The sequence below is a fragment of the Triticum aestivum genome, chromosome 6D (genome assembly GCF_018294505.1).
Source record: "Triticum aestivum cultivar Chinese Spring chromosome 6D, IWGSC CS RefSeq v2.1, whole genome shotgun sequence".
Taxonomy (NCBI): Eukaryota; Viridiplantae; Streptophyta; class Magnoliopsida; order Poales; family Poaceae; genus Triticum; species Triticum aestivum.
This window is the reverse complement of record NC_057811.1, coordinates 220628621-220640364: the sequence shown is the minus strand read 5'-3', so window position 1 is coordinate 220640364 and position 11744 is coordinate 220628621. Positions and strand designations below refer to the sequence as shown.

Sequence of the window (11744 nt, the reverse complement as noted above, 5' to 3'; positions counted from 1 at the left end):
CGTGTACCCATTCGCCCCCTCACTTACCCCTTCGCCCCTTGGGCTATAAATAGACCTCCTCCACCTCCTTTCTAGGGTTAGCAAAGTAGTAGCTCATTAGAGATGGAGCTTTGCTCATCCATTACAGATCTACTCCACGAGAGAGACCGCGGCCTCTACGGAGAAGATCCACCTTGGATTCAAGACCCCTCACGGGAAGATCCCCTCGTGGATTCAAGACCTCCTCATGGAGATGAACCTTACCTTGTATTTTTTCCTTTGTTGTTCATGTACCTTGTGGATCTTGTGTGTTTGATTGTCTAGTGGATGTGTGATTGGACTTGTTCTTGAGTGTTCCCCTTGTGATTTTCCTCCATTCTTCCCCGTGTTCATCGTGTTCTTAATTGGGATCCGCTCTTTTTTGAAAGATCGGCCGTATAAGGTTCCACCCTACATCAGTTGGTGGGAGCGGCACGACTAATTCTGAGGATCTGCCTCCTTTTCCACCTCTTCCACCTCATGTGGGCATTGTAACTCTTCCAACCTTTTAATCATTTATATTATCGTCGCATATGTTTCCCGTCTCATGATTACAGCTCCATCAATCGGCTGGATCCAACAATGTGTCGATAGGTGCATCTACACCTAGGCAAGCAAGCCGAATGACGCCCACTAATGGTCATGGTACTTCCACCTCGACCCATCCTTGACTCGAGGTATTTGACTCATTCATACGACTTGTTGTTTATGCTAATGGAAACCCGTTCATCTTACCGTCTCATATGGAAACTCATGCTTATACTAATGAACTTGTAGCTTCGCATTGCGGACGCCATCAACGGTGCTGAACCATGGAACATATGTGACTGTTGCTGCTTATGCTTATTGTTGGTTATGTGACTTGTTAGATTCTATGCTGCTGCTTGGTTCGAAACATGTTGATATATGCCACTTAGACCTGGCCATACCTCGGGCCGGGCCGGGCTTCGGGCCGGGCCTAGCCAAGCCCGATGCAAAAAAACCCAGGCCCGGGCCTGGCCCGGCCCGGCCATGGGCCTGTTTTCTGGGCCCAAGCCCGGCCCGAACACAGAAAAGCCCGTCGGGCTCCGGGCCGGCCCGACCCGACCTTCAGAAAAGTGCAAAAACGACGGGCCCGGGCCTGGCCCGGCCCGGCCACCGGGCTCAAAATCTAGGCCCGAGCCCGGCCCGGGAGCAGCGTCGGGCCAGGCCTGGTCGGGCTTTTTCGGGCCGGGCCGGGCTTCCCATGGCCAGGTATAATGCCACTTCTTGCTTGTTAAGCTGCATACTTATATGAGATTGTATGCTTGTTATGCCGCTTAACCATTTTGGACATATGGACATATATGAGGTTGCTTCTATCATTCTATGGACATACGGACGTATATGAGGTCAGAGATTCTTATGTTATGTGTTGAATTGTGTGCGCACGCTGAACTGTTTATAGATGTTGAATTACAGGGATAGTCCAATTAGCAACCAAAAAAACATATACACACATAAGCCGAGTCATACACTCGGCCTATGTGTATACGCGGAGTGCCACACACGTCGTAAAGAACACGTGGCAAGGCCTGGAAAATCAGTACCAAACGGCAGGACACGGCGTAAGTGCAGGCTGAGAGTTGTGGTGAGCACTCAACCTATGCATTGGACACATGGCAGTGATTGGTCGACCGCTGCTACCATTTTAGCCGTGCAACAGCACTCGGCTTATAGACATGCACTTGGCGTACAGTAGACCGTGACGAATAAATAAGATGCACGGCTTACAATTGCGCTTGATCGTACGTGTTTGCCGACAACACAAATAGGTTGAGTGCTTACCACAACCCTCTGTGTTTCTAATGATAACTAGAGACAACATATCTGCCAATAGCATGGTGCTTCTATTGATTTTGTCAATCTGTTATTTAATGAACCATTTAACCCTAACTCCTTTATTTGGTTTGTGAAATAAAATAGATATGTTCCATAGTATAGAATAAGGGCTGGGTTATATACAGTAATTTTGAGCATGGTAAAAGATTAGGTGATCCTCAATTAAAAGGACAAACTAGAGCAGCAGTTCTTCCCATAACTAGATCGTTAACAAGTATAACTCCGTTCAGTTAAGGCTCGAGCTGATATGAAGTGCACATAGTAATTGCTTCTGAGCAGTACATAGCATATTAATGTGCGGAAGAATGCCAACAAGCAAAACCCGTTATTGAAGGGAATAAATTTCTTGACAAGTCCGCTGCGTCTGTCCGAACCTCTTTCATTATCGAGGCACACTCAGACCAGTTTCTGCAAGGCAGCAGGAAGATCATAAATTTCAGTTGTCGTGCTGCAACAGCATCTATATAAATCCCTGAGCACACCGGGAGAGGTGCCACAACCAAAACACAAAAGAAGTAAAAATGACAGCAAGAAATTTGATAATCCCCTAATGTAAAATCAAGTTACCAAACGTATGTCTCACGTCTGAACAACAACAAAATCACAGTATTGAGTTTGGAAGTCTGGAGTTTCTTGGGTAATAAAACAATCATGATAAGGTAAAAGAAAATATAAATGCTCCATGATGTGGAAATACCGAATTCATTTTATCCAACAGACTGATAGTTATGCTATAGGAGTACAATTTTTTTCTTCATTGACCGATGTATTCTGAAACTCGGTTGGCCAACAGAGTTCATCCAAACAGAGCATTTTGCACCTATATGAAATATGCAGATTGGTGCAAAACATCATTGAGATACAAGTGGGAATTATGTGGCAAACAATTTGAATTTCCAAATTTACAATAAAGTATCGCGCCAAAGCCATTGGTCAGACAAAGATTACAGCAGTCTAACTTCTGTTCCAAACAGCATCCAAACTAAGATAATGATGTCCTACTCAATTGAAGATTACCATTACCTACTTTATGGAAACATTAGAAGGATGTATTAACGAAACTAGCAAAAACAGGTAAATATCAGAATATAAAATTAATAAACTCAACTTCTCAAGCAATAAAAGATAGAGCTGAAGTCACATAAACAATCTGAACATGGACAGCACACCAGGGACCCCGACAAGTTAGATTTTACTATAAAATCAGTCACTGGAAGCAAATACAAATTTTCCACTGTCAACTAATCAGTTACCGAGAACACACCAAATAGTTACAACCACGTCAAGCACCCTAGAGTCTTGTTGCCTCATTGAGAACTCTTTAAGTATATATAGGCCTTTTTTCCTTTTGTTTCTTCTCAACTTTGCTATCTTAGCTGCTAAAGGCATGCATTTTCTGATGTTTCCTTTCAAGTGTCTTTCTAACCCTAGAGCCTAGACATGTATCTTCACCACCTTGGACCACACTCTTCACATCTTAAGCATGGGTACATAGCATTTATACGCTAAAGTCTTTTGTGGCTACAAAGTTTCAACAGAATATGCTAATCCAAGCGAAACACACGTGAAAATCATCGCCAAGATGGGGTTTGTCTGGAACGAGATAAAACGGATATCTATAGTGTCAGCATTCATTCTAAATTTAAGTATTACAAAAATGCTTTATAAATTTTAACAACAGAAATGCCTATGTTTTATGGTTCCTAGCATTTCAAACTAACAATGTACTAAGTACTCATTTGTGGTTAGTAATTTTAGGAAGGGTGCGTTACACTAAATTGGTTACTATATGTACTCCCTCCGTCCGGGTTTATTAGGCCTCTTAGCATCACAAGCATGTCCCATTTTATAAGGCCTCGCTTTGGAAAGGTGCATGCATGCAACCATTTGATTGGTTGCATTGAAAGCCATTGTTGTTGGTGCCATGGCTGGAAAATTAATACACTTCATGCGTGCTTTTTCATTGGCTGCATGCAGTGAGAGAGTGCATTGGGAGTGGAATAGAAGAATTAATGTGAGCAAATTACTATGTGTCTTGGTTTAAGAGAAGTTGTCTTTAGGCCTAATAAACCCGGACGGAGGGAGTACCAATGATCTAAATAAAAGGTGTTGCAGCCTAATACACTTCCATTTACAAGATAAAGGTAGCTTATCCATTGCATGAATTTTAATACTATAAATCTAAACTCGGAGAAGACCAGTAATAATGGTGAATGAATGTGAATTACTGAACCGCCATTTTGTAGTAGATATCTCCTGTCTCTTGTTAGTACTCCCTCCTTTCCGGTTTATAAGGCTTATCTCAACTTTTTTGTTTTCCCAATTTAGAGGGCTCATCTCCATCTCATTTTTAGTTTCCAATGCGCATTAAATATTTGCATGCAAGAATTAAAAAGGAACACACCAATGCATGTACTGTTCCTACTCATCTAGTGGTCAAGCATGCATGCACTGTAATTAATCCAAATTAATACATGAGTTTAATTAGGGTAGTTTTGTAAAGTACGAGATACATTCCTCCAATCACAAAATGCCTTGGTTGATGAGATTTGAGATTTGAGCCCTATAAACCGGAAGGGAGGGAGTACAAATTATAGCACTATAAGCATTTAACAAGAAGAATTTAGTCAACTTTTTCATGCTGCTTCCATGGATAATTCTGGAACTCCATTATTTGTATAGGAAAGATGCATTAGGTGCTTATTCCGTTATTGCAAAATACTAACAAATCTATCTAAACTTTATATAGAAACGTGTGCAAGACCAATATAAACACAAGAACCTTTCCTTTTAAAATGATCTAAACAAAAGAACATGGGCTGACCTTTTGCTACTTGCTTAAGGTTACATTCAACATTACTGTGCATATAGTTCGGCGAAAACCACATTGTGCTGCTGCCACACGCTTAAGTGACGTCGGCCTATCTTTTGCTTAGCTATGTTTTAGTTTATCTCGGGCGTCCTACTACTACTATTAAGCAATCTCGTCACCATGAAAAGTGTCTTTGCAAAATCTCAGCGTTTGTGCTGCCCTTGTATTAAACCGATGCTATGTTCTCGAATCTAAGCTAAGCACTATATATACCGGTTTACTTTTAGCCATGTTCTATCGGTGCCATAGAAGTTTAGTATCGAATCAAACCACCCTGTCAATCTGCTCTTGGAATGTCAGACGGCTGGGCGACCCGCAAAAATGCATCAACGTCCTCTCTGAACTCATCAACTTAAATCCACATCTCGCTTTGGTTCAAGAAACAAAATTAGCTTCGGTCGATGAGTTCAAATTCCAGTTCTTCATCCCACGGACTATAGAATACCACGTTCTCTTGACAACAATTGGCACTGCAGGCGGGGCCATCTCGACGGCTAACTCCAGATTCTTTAACATTACCAATCAACAAAACTACACCTTCTCCACAACCATCAACCTCTCCACCACGGCTCACCCTGCTCCTATTGTAATCACCAATGTCTATGCTCCTTCCAATCGCTCCTTAAAGCTAGACTTGGTCAATAAACTACTAACCATCAAAGAAGAGGATCACATCCCCTGGCTCATTATCGGTGACTTCGATCTCCCTACATTTTTCCTCCGAAAAGAACAAGCAATCATTCCAGCAATCAAAGGCCAACTCTTTCAAGGACACCATTGACCAATTATCATAGCTAGAATTACCACTGCTTGACCGTCGCTTGGCCCGAACAAATGCTAAATCAATGTCCACCTTTGAGTGCCTGGATCGGGTCTTCTTTAATCTTGCCTAGAATGACAAATTCCGAATATTACTCTATTCTCAACACAACTTATTTCAGATAATGTGCCCCTTCTCGTCCACATTAACACAAACGGTCCTTGTTCCCGCCATATCCTATTTGAACCCGGTTGGGCCCTTCATTCTGTCACCGGATCATTCGGCAATGTTGAGCCTCTCCTGCGTAGAGCCGGCCGGCCCAGTTCGCATCAACACATCTAGTGCGGCCTTAAAAAGCTCTTGCTCAGGTCTCAAAACTAGGACTCTAAGCAGGCTACGGCCTTTGTCTGTGTAGGTTTTTGCAAAAAAATGAACATCAATTTATCAATTTGAAAGATGAACGTCGGCCGTTCTCCGCAGCCGAATCATAACTTAGGATTGTTATTATCGCTGTTTTACAACAAACAATTAAAGAAATAGCAGCCTACTGGCGCTTACACCTGAAAATAAGAGGCACTATAGATGCCGGTGAGAATACCAAATTCTTTCATGTCTCCGCCTCTAAAGGACTTCGAAAAACAATGTCTATACGTCACACGATCAAAAAGCAACTCCTATTTTACCCAGATCATCGGGCTTGCGAGACATAACCTAGACCTTTTATCTCTCCAGCCTCTCAAAATACAATGTCACACAACTTTCCTCCATGGCTACACCTTTATCCAAAGCGGAAATTAAAGAGGCCTTTCTCCAATTGAACCGTCAAACAAGCCCACGTCCCAATGGTTTCGGACCAGCCTACTATCAGAAAGTCTTGTCTCTCCTAAAACCAATCATCCTACCCACTCTCGAACTTCTTTCACTTGCAGGCCAGACGAAACGCTTGAACCAAGCACATGTTGTTCTAGCCAAAAAAGACTCCGCTGCTATGCCCGACTCATATAGGCCCATTTCTCTTCAGCACTGTCGGATCAAAGCGGCCACTAAGGTTCTAACAACTAGGCTCAAACCACTAATGCCCTACATCAGTATTGTGGTCCTTCCTAACAGAATTCTCCTTCAAAGAGGAATGTCGAAACAATGTTACTCTTGGATCCATATCCTATCCGCTTGTAAAACCGCAATAATGCTTAATGGTGTTCCGGGAGACTGGATCAACTACAAAAATGGTTTGCACCTAGGACACCCACTTCCCCCTTGTCTCTTTATCATAGTGGCAGACTTACTACAGTAACTCATCCGCCATAATTCCCACCTACTTCACCATCCGATCTTTACACACCTACCACCAACCACCATGCAATACGTTGATGATACCCTCATCATCGCCAAGGCAACTGCTGCCCCTGCAACTGCTCTCAAAAACATCTTGCAAGATTTCGTCCGAGCCAATGGTCTTTCCATTAACTTATCTAAAACCACTTTTGTGCCGATGAATTTACGTCAACAACTATTGTGGAATCGCTGCTTTGCCCAATCTCCTCCTTCCCCCACATCTACATCAGACTACAACCCTCACCCACTCGACTACCCTCTGGTGCTTTTCTGCCTATTTTGCAAAGCTGTTGCAAAGACCTTGCTGGTTGGAAAGCCAGCCTAGTAAACAATGCTTAATGCTCATCCTATGGAAGATTTGGGACGCCAGGAATGCCAAAGCATTTCATCACCTTGATATCCACTCGGCTACGTCGCTTCGGCTTATGATTTCAGATTTGGACCTTTGGTCTCATAGACTTTGTAAACATGCTGATAACAAAGCCGCTTTCTTGTGGCATGCCTTCCTCTCCTCTCGCTCTTGCATTCCTATGTAACTTCTGGTACACCTTGTAACCGGCCTTGGCCGTGTAACACTTTGAGTAATATATTCAGGTGGGGGGCCTCATCGTGAGCATTTTGTTTATTTTACGTTAAGTATAACATGTTCACAATGGCATAAAACTAAACACAGTCCCCCTCCCTGCCTCACATAGATTGACAGGGAAAAACACAGTTTAATCAGTTCATGAATAGCACAAAATGAATCTGAATTTCAGGATTCAACAAACCGAATCAACCAAAATTGTGTGTGTCGGCTACGCATGAACTAAAATAGGCAGGTAACTGAGCAGTCAAAACTCACAGGTAGGATGCAAAGATTAAGATCCTATCAGACTCAGACTCCCGGGTAGGAGCTGCAGAGCGTACCCTGCGACACTGCCCGGGCCACCTCTGCCCCAAGCCGTGACGTTAGCCTCGCCGCCGAGATTGCGCTGTGCAGCGGCTGCAGAGATCGTGCCAGCGCCACCTGCCGCCCCAGGGAAGAAGCCCTGTACCACGCAAACCCGACGGTTCAAGGCTAACTTGGAAAGCATTTGAGAGGGGAAGCGTGCAAGGGGGTCGATCACTTACCTTGGGGTTGGAGCGAGAGCGCGGGGGAGAGAGGCCGCGGGGCTCCGGGCGGAAGCTGAGCGGAGGAAGGCGGCTGCGACGGGACGGGAGAAGGAGCGGAGGCGCGACGCCATTGCCGGGAGGAGGAGCGGAAGGAGAGAGGGGAGGTGGAAGGGCGAAGGTTTTAGGGTTTTGGACCTTGCGATTTGAGACCAAGTTGCTGTACATGGGCTTTAATGGGCTATTTCCAACCAATCGGATTAGGCTAGGCCTTTAGGCCCCCATCCGGCATATTCTTCTTCTTCTCCCCTTTGCTTCTTCCAGAAGCTCCCTGAAAGTCCAGGCCCGATCCCCCATGGCCTCCGGCGAAGGCACCGGAGATTCGAACGCTGCGGGGGCAGGGATGGAGGTGCCGGAGGTGGAGTTGTGCCTCGACCTCACGAGCTGCCAGCTGCACGATCTGAGTGAGGTGGAGATCCCGCCCACCCTGGAGGAGCTGGACCTTACGGCGAACCGTCTCACCGCAGTCGACCCCCGGATCGGCCACCTCCCTCGCCTCCGCAAACTCTCGTTCCGCCAGAATCTCCTCGACGACGACGCCGTCGCGCCCCTCTTCACCTGGGATGCCATCGCTGGCTTACAGGTGATTATTTTTATGTGTTGAACCGCTTGAAAATATGTGATCGAGAGACTTTCTTCGGCTGGTCCCATCTTACTTACCTCTGTTGTTATATGCATGTGTCCTATTGTTGCACTTTCTTTCCTAGTACAGCAAAAAAAAATTCTTCCACCATCACAAGATTTTGTCCGCCTGCCAAGCAATGATCTGCAATGAGCAAATTTTTAGGCGGTACCTTGCTAACATGTGTATGCAGGAAAATTGAACGTGAAGTAAGATGTTAACTGATTATTATTTTTATCTAAATAAACAACATTCGTGAGCAAAACTGAGAGTGTTTCTGCTGAAATGGTTATGCACATCACTTATTTATCACTTTACAAGCTTATATGACATGAAGCCCCATGTAAACAAATTTGATGCATGCCATTTCATGATATTTACATGAAGGCAACCTTACATGCTTTGTTAAATACTCCCTCCGTAAACTAATATAAGAGTGTTTAGATCACTACTTTAGTTATCTAAATGCTCTTATATTAGTTTACAGAGGGAGTACTTTGCACACGGGCTTGGAAGTGCAATTTAAGTTTTACTCTTAAACTTTGCTGTGTTATTCCTGCAATTTTCTCATGGTAAGTTATCCATGCGTTCTGACAAAGTAATTTACTATGCAATGTTTTTCCTTGTCCTGTAACCAGAAATGGTGAAGTGATTTTACAGTGCTATTTTAAATCATTTCCGATTTCAGGAGATAGTCCTTAGAGATAACAAGCTTATAAAGATCCCCGATGCCAGCATCTTCAAGGGTCTTCTGGTGTTTGATGTTTCTTTCAATGAGTTGTCGTCCTTAAATGGGTTATCCAAGGTTTCCAGCACAGTGAAAGAACTCTACTTTTCGAAGAATGAGGTTCCAAAGATGGAAGAACTTGAACATTTCCATGCATTAGAATTGCTTGAACTTGGTAGCAACAGATTAAGGGTAAGCATTTAGGTGCTTCTTTACACATGATGGTGCATGTTATAATAAAGAACTTGGATGGATCCTGGCCCTATGTTCTCACATGTTCTACTCTATTTCAGGTGATGGAAAATCTGGAAACTTTGACAAATCTACAGGAGTTATGGCTCGGAAGAAACCGGATCCGGACTATCAACTTATGTGGGTTGAAATCAATCAAAAAAATAAGTCTGCAAAGCAACAGGCTAACTTCAATGAATGGCTTACAAGTACCGTGTCGTACCTTCACCAGCTCCCTAACTTTTTGCTGAAGTAATTGCTACTCCTACTCGCTAATTTGTCTTTTGCTTTTGAATTCAGGAATGTGTTGCGTTAGAGGAACTGTATCTCAGCCATAATGGAATCCAAAAGATGGAAGGCCTTTCTATGTTACAGAACCTTCGTGTTTTAGATGTTTCATCTAACAAACTAACCGCTATCGAAGATATTGAGCCATTAACCAGGTAGCATGATACTACATGACTGATTGTTTATCATCCTTGGTGCACAAAAATAAGTCGGGAAATTGATCCAAATATCCTAAGCTACATAAATAGCTTGATAGATTGTTTGTTCTGACTCTTTTACTAATTTGACATTATGTGTTTTGCAGGTTAGAGGACTTGTGGTTGAATGACAACCAAATACCATCACTGTCTGGGATAGAATCTGCTTTGTCTGGTTCACGAGAGAAACTGACCACCATATATCTTGAGAGAAATCCTTGTGTACGTACTTATATCCTTTGTTTAGTTATGTCTAGTTACTATCAGTCTCATTCATTGCTGTTAAACCTGATTTAAGAGTTATTGTTACCATCTTAAGCATCATAATGGCACCATCATAGCAGTAAACTCAATCTCACGTTTTATGTTGCCAAAGTTGGTGCATATTGTTGAAGTCAACATTGATTGTGTATGGAATTCTGGATGAATCTTAAGTGTGACATCCAAAGTGCTTAAACCATTTATGATGTACTGTATATTTTCTGGTCTCCATTATTGCTCTATTATTACTCTTAAACACTCTCTCTGGGTGTTTTCCTGTGCCACGTTTGATTTACCATACCATTATAACTGAAATGGACATCAGATTTTCTTTGAACATATCAGTATCTTCAAAAGTTTGAAGCACCTCCGCTGGTTCTGAATGGACATCATTGATTTCTCACGGATCATATATCCTACAGTACTTATTTTGCCAGTTCTTTATCAACTATGGTGCAATCTGGAAGTTTCACAAGTAATATTGTATTTATCAAAGTACCTAGAATACAACTAAGATGTCACCGATGGTGGGAACTTTGTGTACTAATACTTCATGACACTATTGAGAATGGAATGTTGATTTTGGAAATGATTTTTCTAGTGATGTTAATTAATGTACATCCAGTACTGTACAGCATATTGTGCAACTGGCCTACTATGCACCAATCTTATGACTATACCCTAAAATTATCAATCTTCAGAGCTCATGTTAAAAGTGAATCTTATTGTTTGTGCCTTACTTTTTTGCAGGCAAAAACTCCCAACTATTCATCCACATTGAAGGAAATGTTTCCAAATCTTGAGCAAATTGATTCAGATATGCTAGCGTGAAACAGGTTGACTCACTTTCTCAGATTGTTGAAGTTAGTCGAAATATGTGTTGTGTTTCTACAGGAAGAAAGCAGTCATCCAGTTCAGAACAGACAACATAAGCTCCCGGTCAAGTAGCGCTGCAGTTTGTACTGGTGATCTGAATGGATTATTGCCAACTTTATTTGAAAGGCCCGTCCTGAAGTTGGGTCATTTCCTGCCGAGATCTATAAAAACTGAACTTATGTGATAAAGCCATCCTATGGTCCATGACTCCATGCTCGTGCCACGTTGCAAGGGATGATGTATTTGTTTTCCCTTTTCCCTTGAGTGATTTTTCAGTTATTACTTGGTCTAAGTTTATGAAGCTGTTTGTGGTGTTAGACGCTGGCCGGACTAATCTAGTTGCTGCATCTTCAGCTGTTCAATTGTGGATTGATCAACCTTACCGTGAGAAACTCTTGATAACATACAACGCACAAACTTGATTAAAAGAAAGCAACGTGGCTTATTGAAGGATACCACTGTCAAGAGCTAGTTGAGACATTGGGAATCCAAAAAACCAAACAATATGTTTTTTTTTTGCTTTATTCCACGTTGCTAAGGGCTTT

General features: G+C 42.7%; 2 protein-coding genes across 5 annotated transcripts; one reads left to right on the top strand and one right to left on the bottom strand.

Moving 5' to 3' along the window:
• Positions 1-2040: 2040 nt before the first annotated feature.
• LOC123144501 (uncharacterized) lies at positions 2041-8153 on the bottom strand. 4 transcript variants are annotated; one of them, XM_044563677.1, is made up of 3 exons: positions 7959-8153; positions 7690-7876; positions 2041-2286 (listed from the first exon to the last, which is right to left on the bottom strand). In XM_044563677.1, exons 1-2 carry the CDS (start codon positions 8069-8071, stop codon positions 7723-7725), a joined length of 267 nt encoding a protein of 88 aa, XP_044419612.1. In that variant the 5' UTR covers positions 8072-8153; the 3' UTR covers positions 2041-2286; positions 7690-7722. The 4 variants fall into 4 exon arrangements, with proteins under 4 accessions (XP_044419612.1, XP_044419614.1, XP_044419611.1 ...); XM_044563679.1 differs by having other exon boundaries at positions 7755-7876; XM_044563676.1 differs by lacking the exon at positions 2041-2286 and adding an exon at positions 2321-2698 and having other exon boundaries at positions 7755-7876.
• A 38-nt stretch (positions 8154-8191) lies between these two features.
• Positions 8192-11516, top strand: LOC123144500 (protein phosphatase 1 regulatory inhibitor subunit PPP1R7 homolog). Its single transcript, XM_044563675.1, has 6 exons — positions 8192-8580; positions 9308-9538; positions 9640-9786; positions 9878-10020; positions 10170-10284; positions 11074-11516. The coding sequence occupies exons 1-6, from the start codon at positions 8293-8295 to the stop codon at positions 11152-11154; spliced, it is 1005 nt and encodes a 334-aa protein (XP_044419610.1). The 5' UTR covers positions 8192-8292; the 3' UTR covers positions 11155-11516.
• Positions 11517-11744: the final 228 nt, after the last annotated feature.